The sequence below is a fragment of the Merops nubicus genome, unplaced genomic scaffold (genome assembly GCF_000691845.1).
Source record: "Merops nubicus isolate BGI_N331 unplaced genomic scaffold, ASM69184v1 scaffold13468, whole genome shotgun sequence".
Taxonomy (NCBI): Eukaryota; Metazoa; Chordata; class Aves; order Coraciiformes; family Meropidae; genus Merops; species Merops nubicus.
This window is the reverse complement of record NW_008626414.1, coordinates 1,774-12,944: the sequence shown is the minus strand read 5'-3', so window position 1 is coordinate 12,944 and position 11,171 is coordinate 1,774. Positions and strand designations below refer to the sequence as shown.

Below are 11,171 nucleotides of genomic sequence, written 5' to 3'. Positions count from 1 at the left end.
CCTAAAGGATTCTATGATTCCATGGTTCTATGATTACTTGACTGCAAACATTATTGTCAGGCAGTAATCCAAGATCACTGGAAACGTTGCACAGGTTAGGAGAAAACTTACTTTGTTCAGAATAAGGACTGTGGTTTTTCTTCCTCCTCATATGCTCACGAATACAAGACTGAAGCAGAAGATTTCTGTTAATTCTCACAGGGGTCTACAGAGAACAGTACAAGATTCCCTACAGTATCTCACTCACATGCCTCAAATAGGTCTGGACTACAGTGTTTTCTCTGGACTGAAACGCAGAGTAAACTCTTGTTTGATTGGTCATCTGGCCAGCAGAAAATAAACAACACCTGCCTAATTTAGTTCCACTGGTGAGATCTCCTGTCTATCAAAAAGCTACCACAGAGTTAACCTCTTGAGACTGGTCAAAATTTGATCTTCCTGTGACTCATGAAGAGGGGGGAAAAAAAGAAGCGTGTAAAGAAGGGGGGAGGGGGAAGTAATGAGATGGACAACCAATATCCCCTAAAGATATTGCCCTCAGATGAGAGCACTTATTCTCTGTGCTGCTTCCTATAAAACTCTAGAGATTCCAGAACAAGACCTAGCTTCTACATAAAGTGTTACCAAAGAATTATTGCATACAAAAGCCTAGAAATAATTCTCTCAGTATTAAGTTTGCCAAAAATAAACAAAGACTTTTTTTTTTTTTAATTTGTCTATAGTCCTCCAACACAAACTTTTTGCTTCACAGTCATAAAGCTTAAGTATCTTAATATTCAGGACAAGTATTTGGTATGTTAACAGATTTTATAATCCCTTCCGAAAAAGACTGTAAAAAAAGAGGAAAAAAAAAAGCATAATTATTATAACCTTATAACTGTAAAGAAAGGAACAATATAAATCAAATATTTTCTCCCACCATTTGCAGTAAAATTCTCTGTACAAAAGTTCTTCATAGAAGGACGTTTTGACTGATGACAGAGGGAGCCTTTACAGTCTGGTTTCCCAAGGAAGATCAGACTCCTCTCTCCATTAAAAAAATCAAATCACAGTGGGGTGACTGTGATAGTGACCCACACTATCAAAGGGGTTTTGATTTGGCTTAAAAACCTGCTGTATTTACCTCAGTTGGTCCCGCATACATCATGGGGGAGGGGAATATAGCCACCACTGTTGTTTCAGGATTCAAAATTCCTTCCTCCAGCACTGCAGCATGTTGCTTCATGCGCCACATGAGAGGAACATCGTCCTCCTTGGTCCAGCCTCCAAGTGGGTGCAGGAGTAAAACTGGGCGCCGGTAGCCACGTTCTAAAAGTTGCTTGTGAGTATCCTGCATTAAGAGAGCGTGCCCATTGTGCACCGGGTTGCGTAACTGGAATGCAAAGACAGCATCTATGGAGGAAAAGCAGACAAAAGATATCAGGAAATCAAGTTATTTTATCAGGAGTTGTACAACCATAGAAACATCTTCAAACAGTACAATTTCTCCTCTGGACTCAAAGAAGTATGCTAACAGTAGATGCCGGTTGTTAAAGGATTATGACTTTTTATAAAATCATTATACTGAGTAAGCAAAACTAATAAAATCCAACCATGCAAAAAAATATATATGTCACCTTCCTTCATTTTTGAGATTTCCACAGAATTACTCTGGTTTCTCCAACAGGTACAACCTTCTCTTCAGATTTTTCACTTGCATAAGCATATAACAGAAAGTTAAATTCTAAGAGGAAATCAAACTATGCTACCTGTCTTAAAGGCTCCAAGTACCATCAGAAGAACAAATGGACATGTTTGCTACAAAGCAAACAGAAGGGGATTTGATGTGCCTTAGTAAGTTTTCTTCAGCTAAAGGGCTTAGTAGAGTTTACACACAGTAAGAACATGGCAAGGCTAACTGCTGTTCCAAAGTATTATAAAACCTTGACACAACCAGGACTTCTCCCCCTCTGGAAATCGGGATGAACTAAGGTACCCTGCAAACAGCAAAATCACCATAGCTGAGAGGTTTCCTAATAAGGAAACAATGAAATCTAGACAAGGGTTTCTTTTTCAGGTGTCAAATATATTTCTTTAGGAGCTAGCTAAAACAAAGACTGGTATCTCAAACCCGCAGATCCTAGAAATACTGGCCACACTGAAAAAAGACCTCTCAGCCTTGTGTGTAGAAGTGCTTAGCAGCTGCCTGCCAGTTGCTGCCACCGTGACGGCAGCGTATCTGATTGTTCTCTGCTTTATGACATCACTCAGCCTCTTGCTTCTCTGCCTAACACAACTGCTTTAGAGTGAAAAAAAAATGTTTTTTCTTTCTTCTGCAATATAAAGCTGGCAGCTAGCCCACAAACTTTAACTGTGATACACTCTGCTTTGCACCATTCAACTTGCATTGCTGTCATAAGTTTTGTTCCCCAGAAGCAGCATGCAACAGACTTAAAAACAGAAGAGCATGAAAAGCTCACCACTCAAGCATACTTCTGCACTTTTAGCTGAAACAGATTATTTTAAAATCACATTCCACTATATTTTAACATTATCTTTTCTTGAATTGGTAACACGTCTAGTGTGCATGGAAAGATGAAAAACAGAACCTCAGGCATTACCAGCTTCTCTTGTGTATTTAGGCAATGCAGTGCCTGAAATCATAAAAATCAATACCAGTTAAAGGCAAAGAATACCACCTAAGAGGGCATTCAAAATCTTCAGCCTTGAAACAATGCCAGCCCCTCTGGTATTGAGGCAGCAGGCATCTGGATAAACATTTGCAGAAAGAAACAGAAAAATTTACTCACCAGCATTCATTTCCTTGAATTTCTGCCTTAATTCAGCTGGAGTGAGACGATATTGATCAAGTCCATCATTCCAATAAATACGATCAAGGACCTGTAAATCTCCACCTACGAGCCAGTTCCCTTGCTCCATAACCATCTAAGAAAATGAAAGAAAATCCTCATTAAGACTGGCTGACAGCTTCTCCTGAGCATCTAGACCGTTGCAGTGGGGGAACATGTTCATCACGGGAAGAGTTCTGGGTTAATTTTATTTGACAGTCTCAAGCCAAGCATCAATGCTTTAAAAAAAATAACAACAACAACAATTAGGGAAAAAAAAAATAAAATCACTCACTGGAACATAGTCAAGTCATGTTATATCATGGTGCAGAAGAGATGCACAAATCCTCAGTAGGCATATGCCTTTCTTTCAAAATAAAGCATTTTTCTAATATTTAGAAATGCCAAGTAATGAGTATTCTTAACCAATATTATTACATGACAAAAAGAGATAGTGGCTGGAAAGCCCAATACGTTAAGTACAATGAATCTGCACACTTTACAGTTGGTCAAAGCAAATGCAGTTCCAGTATCACCCTGCAGTTTACAAGATTCTGGTCAGCAATAAATTAGCAAATAAATAAAACTATTCACATAAATTTATGCATAAAATCCGAATCTTTGAAGTAGTATAGCTTTTGGAGTTGTTTCATGGTAGCACTTTACCAAGGCAACATACATTGTACATTCACCAGAATTTTTTCTATTTCTTCAAATATCACCCCACCCTTTATAAAAAAAAGATACTTCTGGCAAGCTGCATAACATACTCTAACAAAGGCCATACAGAACACCCAGAAAAATAGTCCAAATATCTGTACTTCTCATATACATGTAACTATTAGTCATACGGATACTTTTATAACATATTAAAGGCTTTCCCTTTAAGAGCAAACTCATAATTTTAGGTTTGTTTGAGAGACAAATGGGGAAAGAAACATACTTTGGCTCTGCAGAGCCAAGATGCAACATTTACATCACCTTGGAAAACCAAACACAGCATTGCAATAAGTATGTTACAATTAGAATATTTCAGTATGATGTACACAGAATGTCAAGATAATAAAACATACCAAACATAATGGATGGGAAATAACTCCCCAGGGAGTTAAATGATGAACTCTCCACGAATGGGGCCTCTAGGAAAAGCATCTAGGCCAGTCACTTCTCATGAAATCTACATGCAGGCTGAACAGAAGTTTTCTTGCCCTCACAATGCATGTATTTGCTGATTAAGGAGCCTTGATGACCCATCTGACTAGACAGAGGGATGTGTTTCCTAGGCACACTAGAAGGCACAGTTCCCTTTGCTGTACCACAGATTCTACAGTGCAATCTAAATACATTTCCTGTGTACATGTTGGCATTAGATTTTCACACTATGTGCAGGCTATTCAACAGCTGCATGGAGCAACAGTGATAAAAAAAATTACCTTTGTTTTCTGAAATGTTTTAATTAGTTCTCCAAGTAGTTCTGCTGTCAAAAAACACCAGTCACAGCCATCCCCTTCGCTTCATTTGCGGCTCCACAAACAGTACAGCTAATAGGACCAGATTTTCAACCTCTAAACACACACCTTGATATAGGGATGTTCCTTGCACGTCGTTCCCCATTGCCTAGCACAGCGTTCCTCTTTCCGGTGTTCGTAGAACTCGGGATTACGGAGAATGGCCACGCGGCGGCCCTCGTACACCAGAGCAACTGCTGTGCACCCGTCCAGCCTGTCCTTGTCTTCTTGAGTAGCTGTCAGCACTATAGGCACCGACAGATTAATAACTCCACCTAGGGAGCAAAAGAAAAGCCGCTATGTCATAGGCGGAAACACGCACCTGACATTTCTGAACGGACCATCTAAGACAGGGACAAGATCGCTACTGCAGTGGGCAATGAGAGAAAAGAAACAGCCACGCTTTTGGTCCACAAGGAAAGTTTAATGCTACAGAAGCAGCCAAATGTACCCAAGTAGTTAGCATATGTGAATTCAACCATTTCAAAGTGTGACTTTTGCTGTTCACCTAAAGCTGTATTGAGATTCAAGCATATATATTGCAGAAAACTGTTCAGTCAGGCAGACATCTTGTATAGTTCGTTCAGCTGAAAGCTTACCAGCTACTTTGCTTCTAAACCTAAACCTTAAAACTCAGATACATTGGTTATGTGTGGTCCTCATTTTTAAGCATTTACTTCACTGCTAGATGATGGGAGTCTTGTATTGCTTGACTACAAGAGTGAGATTTGAGAAACCCAGTGGAGTAAATACTTAAAGTCTCATACAAAGGCTTGAATTCTAATAAGCATACGCTTGCTGAAAGATTGCAAAACTTTTGGGTGATCTCCAGGAGAAAAGTCATGGGCCTTTTGAAGTTAATGAGGGTTTTGCTATTGGCTTTATTGGGGCCAAGATTCTAAACTTAAAGGCCCTGTTATTTAGCAATACACTTTTTTATAACCTTCACTCAATTTTATCTTAACTGTGGTAGGCAGTTGAAAATTATGAACCTGGATGAAAAGTTTCAGAGACAAATAGGTCCCCTTTTCCTTCATAATGTAAAATAAAAAGCATGCTGTGCATCTTCTCCTAAGTTCAGTCTCAGAACTCAGAATTATTTTCAAAGCGACGAGGTCATAAAATTGAGCTTGGCAACAGTCACAGAGAAGGTGATTTACCACCCCTAAACTTGATAGTTCAAAAAGTCCTTTTGCTTTGAGAAAAAGCAAATATTTCGAACTATGAAGACATCTCAAACCTGTTGATTATTAAAATTTTGTCAGTGACCAATAATAAGTATGTAATATCTTTGACATCTGTCTTCAGCCACTGTACAAATGAGGAACTGAGGCAAGACAGTGGAGCAAGTTTAAGTCACAGGTGAGCAGTGTCATCTTGAGACTATTTCAGATAACTTAAGCTTTAAATTGAGGGTATCACCACACCTGCACTGATCTCCATTATGTAGAAGTCAGTCAGGATGAATATTGCACTTTGAGTCGAAAGTATGAGATGCATTGAAGGTACTAAACAATTTCTCTCTTCAAAATCAAAGGAAACTTTCAGGAAGTTCTTTTGACTCAACTGGCACCACTGCTTCAAGTAGCAAAGCAGTTTTAAGGAAATTACATTTTTCTAAAAAGGTTCTCACACGTAAATTTTGCAGTAGATATCTAAGAAAAGGAAATATGGTAGTAGCTAGAGGAACAAGATCATTCTGTTCAAGGCACAGGACTGAAAATTGTTTCCATCAGTTAATTTACTTGTTACTTTCCATAACTCATTTTTTTTACAGCAGACATGAGGTACTAAAAACAATTGCAAGAGAAATTTAAAAACTTGTAATACTGCCATATCTGAAACATTCACCTACACAAGGTCTTAAAAGCCTTATAAAAAGTCTGATTTACAGAAGACTAAAGGACAGAACAAGGAGTTACAAGCTATTTCAGCAGCTGAATGCATAGCGTGCCATCTGCAGAGTACTTTTCACCTAGAAGGACATACAGAAGGCAAATGGAATGAAAAGAAAACTAGTTGTCCAAAATGACACTGCAAATTTTAGATACTCCAAAATAACAGGATGGCATTTTACTTCCTGGAATAGCATCTTAGAGACTTACAGAAAAGGGCACTAGAAAATGCAAAAGGGACAACAGATGTGTGGATCACTGCATGACAAGTGACTTTTTTTGATGCTACTTGGTCTCCAGCTAGGGAAAAGTAATGCAGAAGCAATTGAGGAGACAGAAATTTTTACTATCCCTCTTTGACATAGAGTGCAAAGAACCCTAAAAATGTCAGAGTAAAACAGAGCCTTCAGAGAGGGATAAATGAAAAATGACAGAGAACCACAGTTACATTCCAAAACCCAAGAATGTTATCGCTTGCTGACTTAGCCAATTGATAATTCAAAATAAAATAGGTTGATTTAAATCATAACAGGATAATTACTAAGTCATAGTAACTACCAATGACATGTGACAATTGTCCATGCTCAATCCATCTCCTCAGATTCTGATTTCATACTTGCAGTAGCTCCAGCACTTGAGTCAATTTGTTGTCTTTTCCTTCATTACTATTACAGAACAAATCTTTTGGCACACAGAGCTAAACAGCAATCAAATTGCAGTTGTGAATTCTAAAATCATTTCTTCTAAACAAACTAGCAACAGGGATTTTAAATTTTTTCCAAAAATTAAAACATTTGAAAAATATCATTTGTAAAGGCAAGAAGACGAGACAAACTCCATCACAATAGTAGGTATAAAAAGAAGAAAACCACCACGTTTAAAACGGATGACTGTAATAACCTGCTGTCTTACCCCAAGTTGTGTACAAGCCTGATGACATGTTACCACACCACCACCAAGCAAAGCATCAAAGATATGTTAGAAGCAGGATAGGTTTGCTCAGTTCTACAAACGGTAAGCTTTACCCTACCATCGAGGAGACAGTCAAAGTGAAGGCACTGCAGGTATTCTCTCTCTCTCATGAAGCCGTTCAGGGGTGTTGCCCAACCTTCTGCTAGCACTTGCACCCATTGCATATCCACCTTGTAAAGAAATGGAGAAATACTTAGAGCAGATAAAAGTTGTTCCTAATGATTGACATAAGTTATCAATCATAACAGATCGTGATTTACCCATAAAATGCAGCACATTATAACTGGAAGATTTCTCAGTACAGTTTTTAATCACAGGGAATTCAAAGTTTCTACAAGCAAGAAAAAAGCATAACTTGTCCCTCACTGTTCCTACTGTTGGCTGTTTTCTAGTCCTTATACTAGATCAAATCTCCATGTGTTAAAAACAAAACCAACAAAAAAAACAACCCACAACAACAAACTTCATTGGTAGATGTTTGATAAAGTTCAACTAAACAGAATTAGAGAGTCTCACTTGCCTTTATTTTGTTAACAAAGCAAGATAATCAAGAGGTTAAAAAAAAACCCTACACATAGAATTACCACAAAAATATCAGAATTACAGGGGAGACTATTAAGTGGTCTAATCTTAAAACAGATTACAACGAAACTTTTTTTTGCAGAAGCTAGTGAGACAATCCAGAAGTAAAATTCTCTCTGGACTAGTACTTACTTCTTTTAGTTTAAGAGGTATCAGCTTACAGGGAATTTCCTTCCTCAGCACTTCAACAGTCACACTATGACTTAGTGTGTGGCCTCTATTATTTCTGCATGTGCATTACTAAGACTTGGTCAAGTCTTTGACAGGGACAGGCTTTGCTTGTGCAAGGCTCTTTTGCGAGGACCATGACTCGTTTTATTACACTGTTTAATTTATGCTGAGGCAAGTACAACACACATTCTCTTCCCAAACTTACGTTATATACTTGTTTGATATTTAACAATCCACTAGTTGGGAATGAAGGGGAAAAGGATTTGTTAGTCTACATAGGGAGTAATTTAGAATGGGAGACTACAGAAATTTAATAATGGTGACCTTAAATACTTATTCCTCATCAAAGCAATGAATAGTTTTACAAAGACATGTGAAAGAAATCTAATAATATGCAATGAAAGGAAGTATTAAAATTTATTGGTAGTAGAAGGCTAGGCAAATTTTAAAACTATTTAATTCAATGCTTACTATGTCATCTCAGTCCTTAAAAGCCAAGTTACTCACTGCAGATACTTGACTCTGAGCTTAATCAGCTCCAAGGTCAAAAGCTTATCTTTAAGTTCTAGTAATATTACCAAAAAGCCAGTGAAAAAAATCATGCACGGTATCTGTGGTTAGGCCTAGCTCTTCAGAAAAAAAGGATGAGGTAGAGCAGAAACACAGAAGCAGCTTCATCTAATTTATCTGAGTTGGAAAATAATGCACTTAAGTAAGAACAGAGCTGATCAAGCTGATCAATGCTTTTCCATGTTTTCTCTACTGGAAACCAGAAAAGTAGAATAAATATGCTCTAACCAGAAAAATAAAAAATAAGCAATAAAGTAGGTATGAACATTTCTCTGTAGAGTTAAGTTTGCAGCTGTTTGAGCTTGGTTCCTATCGTTCAGCTGAAAGTTACCAACAAGAAGAATCAGGAAGCAGTAACTGATGTCCTTCATATTTATAGATCATTATAATTCAAAACAAAAACTTGTGTGAGTAAGCAACAGAAAAAAAAAAATTAGTAATTCTTCTAGAAACAACTACTCATACTAGACATGCCAGACACGATTCAGTACATGAACGGTGGGGGGAAGCACTGGAGGAAGTCATTGTAAATTTAACCTCCAGTTTATCTTGGAATAAACTAAGTAACACTATACCAGACATTATTCATGAAATTATGAAGATTCTATTGTTCTGTAGTAAGTGATCAAAGAAAAGTTTGATCATAGATGCTGTGATTTCTCAAGAAACAAGAAAAAGTATATTGTGACACATTCTGTAACCAGTACAGGTATTTCAATTAGATTTACTTCTGCTGAGCAGCAGATTAGACTTTCAACTTCAGCAATGACACAAAGGAACACACAGTACCTTATTTATTTCCAAGGTTAACAGAGACTCAGCATCAGTTTTGGCCAACTGTAGCTTGTTTTCTGGCACATAAAGCTCTTTCACCTCATATGAGGCATCCACAGGTACAATGTCCTGTATAAAAAGAATAAACGGAACTTAATGTTTACTCAAAATGGTTTTGGGACACTGACCAGATGGTCAAGAAGTAAAATTCTCATGTTGCATTACTCTATAGCAAGAGTTTATTCATTAAATAATTTTTAAAACACATTTAAAAACCAGCACTGTTCCCAGGTTATAATATATTGCTGGCCAAGCTACTGGCTGGAGTAACTAAAGTGAAACGTTCTGACAAGATTTTTTTCTAAACCTTAAGTACCTCAGATAACATTTTCCTAGTAAATATTTAACTATTGAACTAAGTGGAGTTTTTATGACTTACCTACAGCAGAACGGAAGACTACTTGCTTTTATACTTGTTAAAGTGGTAAAAAAAGTTCTAGAGACTGAACATTGATAAATGTAAGTCATTCACTGTAAAACATACATTGGAAATAGTAACATGAAGGAAAAACCTCTCAGCTGAAAATGATTAATATAGGAATACAAATTAAATTTATTACCTACAGCTAATGACATAATGCCAGTGTCCTAATCCATATACTAACACTTCAAACATTTAAATGTGAGGCCATCTGTACATATATATATTTATATATGCAATGAACTGAAATCTAGTTTTGTAACCGTAACAACACAAAAAAATCTGTTTGAAAAAATTCAGTTTTCCCCCATGCATTTTAAACAAGACATTCTCCACTGTGCTCAAGACCTTAAACTTCTCATAAGATATGAATATAAGGAAGAAAATATAAATGAAAAAAATAGGAAGAAGGGAGAAGGCCATCATGATAAAACTTTTAAAGAGTTTTCCCTGACAAAGGATGGTTAAACCAAATCAAATGTCCCAGTGATATTCAGTAGGGGGAAAAAAAAAAAGGTGAAAAGTGGCTGCCAGTTATTTTTAAAACACGTTTTCCAGAGTTTTGGAAACTTCTGTAAAATAGTGCTTTATGTTTTGAGGGAAAAAAGGCTCAGCCTTACAGCAAAGTATATTCGTGTTATATGTCTGTATAAAGAAATTATCTTTATTTTTCTAGTATATGTAGTCCAGAGTAAGCAGGTATGCCTGCAGGAAATATGATTTTTGCCCAAGCACTTTAAAGATTTTATCCAAGCATTTAGAAGACATTAGGCACTACTTACATCAAAAGTAAAACAAAGGGAGAACAAGTGGGAGATAAAACAATGGTGGGAGTCTCACTGGCTGTTACATAATTCGTATCTCCAAAGACAAATAAAAGAAAAACTAATTAAACTAGCACTTAGAAATTCTGATTGATACGGAAAAGCTCAGCCCATTACATATCAGACATCATTCGGGAAGCTGATTTTATTAAAGAGTAATTCAGGGCAAGTCTGCTCTCTCTCTCCTCTGCCTGAGCAGCAGCAGTGCAGCCCAGGAGGGCTGCAGCAGCCTCCCGGCACAGCCGTGAGCCGCACTCACACCCGGGACGGGCGGCTGGGAAGAGCTCAGAGCCCACGTGCAGCGGCTGAGTGCAGCCTATGCTGCCGCACAGAAGGCTCACCTCCGCAACCCAGCTCACTACCATGCTACAATGGCCTACTTTTACAAACCACCAAAAGCTTAAAATAAACGTGTCTATTTAAAAAGGCTTTTCAAACATTACCCTGGTTTTAGTGTCCCACTAATGGGCAAAACAATGAAAAAAAAACAACAGAGGTTTCACAATGCAGTTTCTGTCAACAACCTACTTCATTAGAAGGATGTAAACAGGCTGAAGACAGTTGCA

The 11,171-nt window shown here is 37.5% G+C and overlaps 1 protein-coding gene across 1 annotated transcript; it reads right to left on the bottom strand.

Annotated features, from left to right (window-relative positions):
* Positions 1–1,123: 1,123 nt before the first annotated feature.
* LOC103778410 (bifunctional 3'-phosphoadenosine 5'-phosphosulfate synthase 1) lies at positions 1,124–9,429 on the bottom strand (the record flags this gene model as incomplete). The annotated part of the gene is made up of 5 exons (XM_008945998.1): positions 1,124–1,392; positions 2,790–2,925; positions 4,406–4,611; positions 7,262–7,373; positions 9,316–9,429. Coding segments are annotated over 5 exons (837 nt in total), but the record flags the coding sequence as incomplete, so codon positions are not given.
* Positions 9,430–11,171: the final 1,742 nt, after the last annotated feature.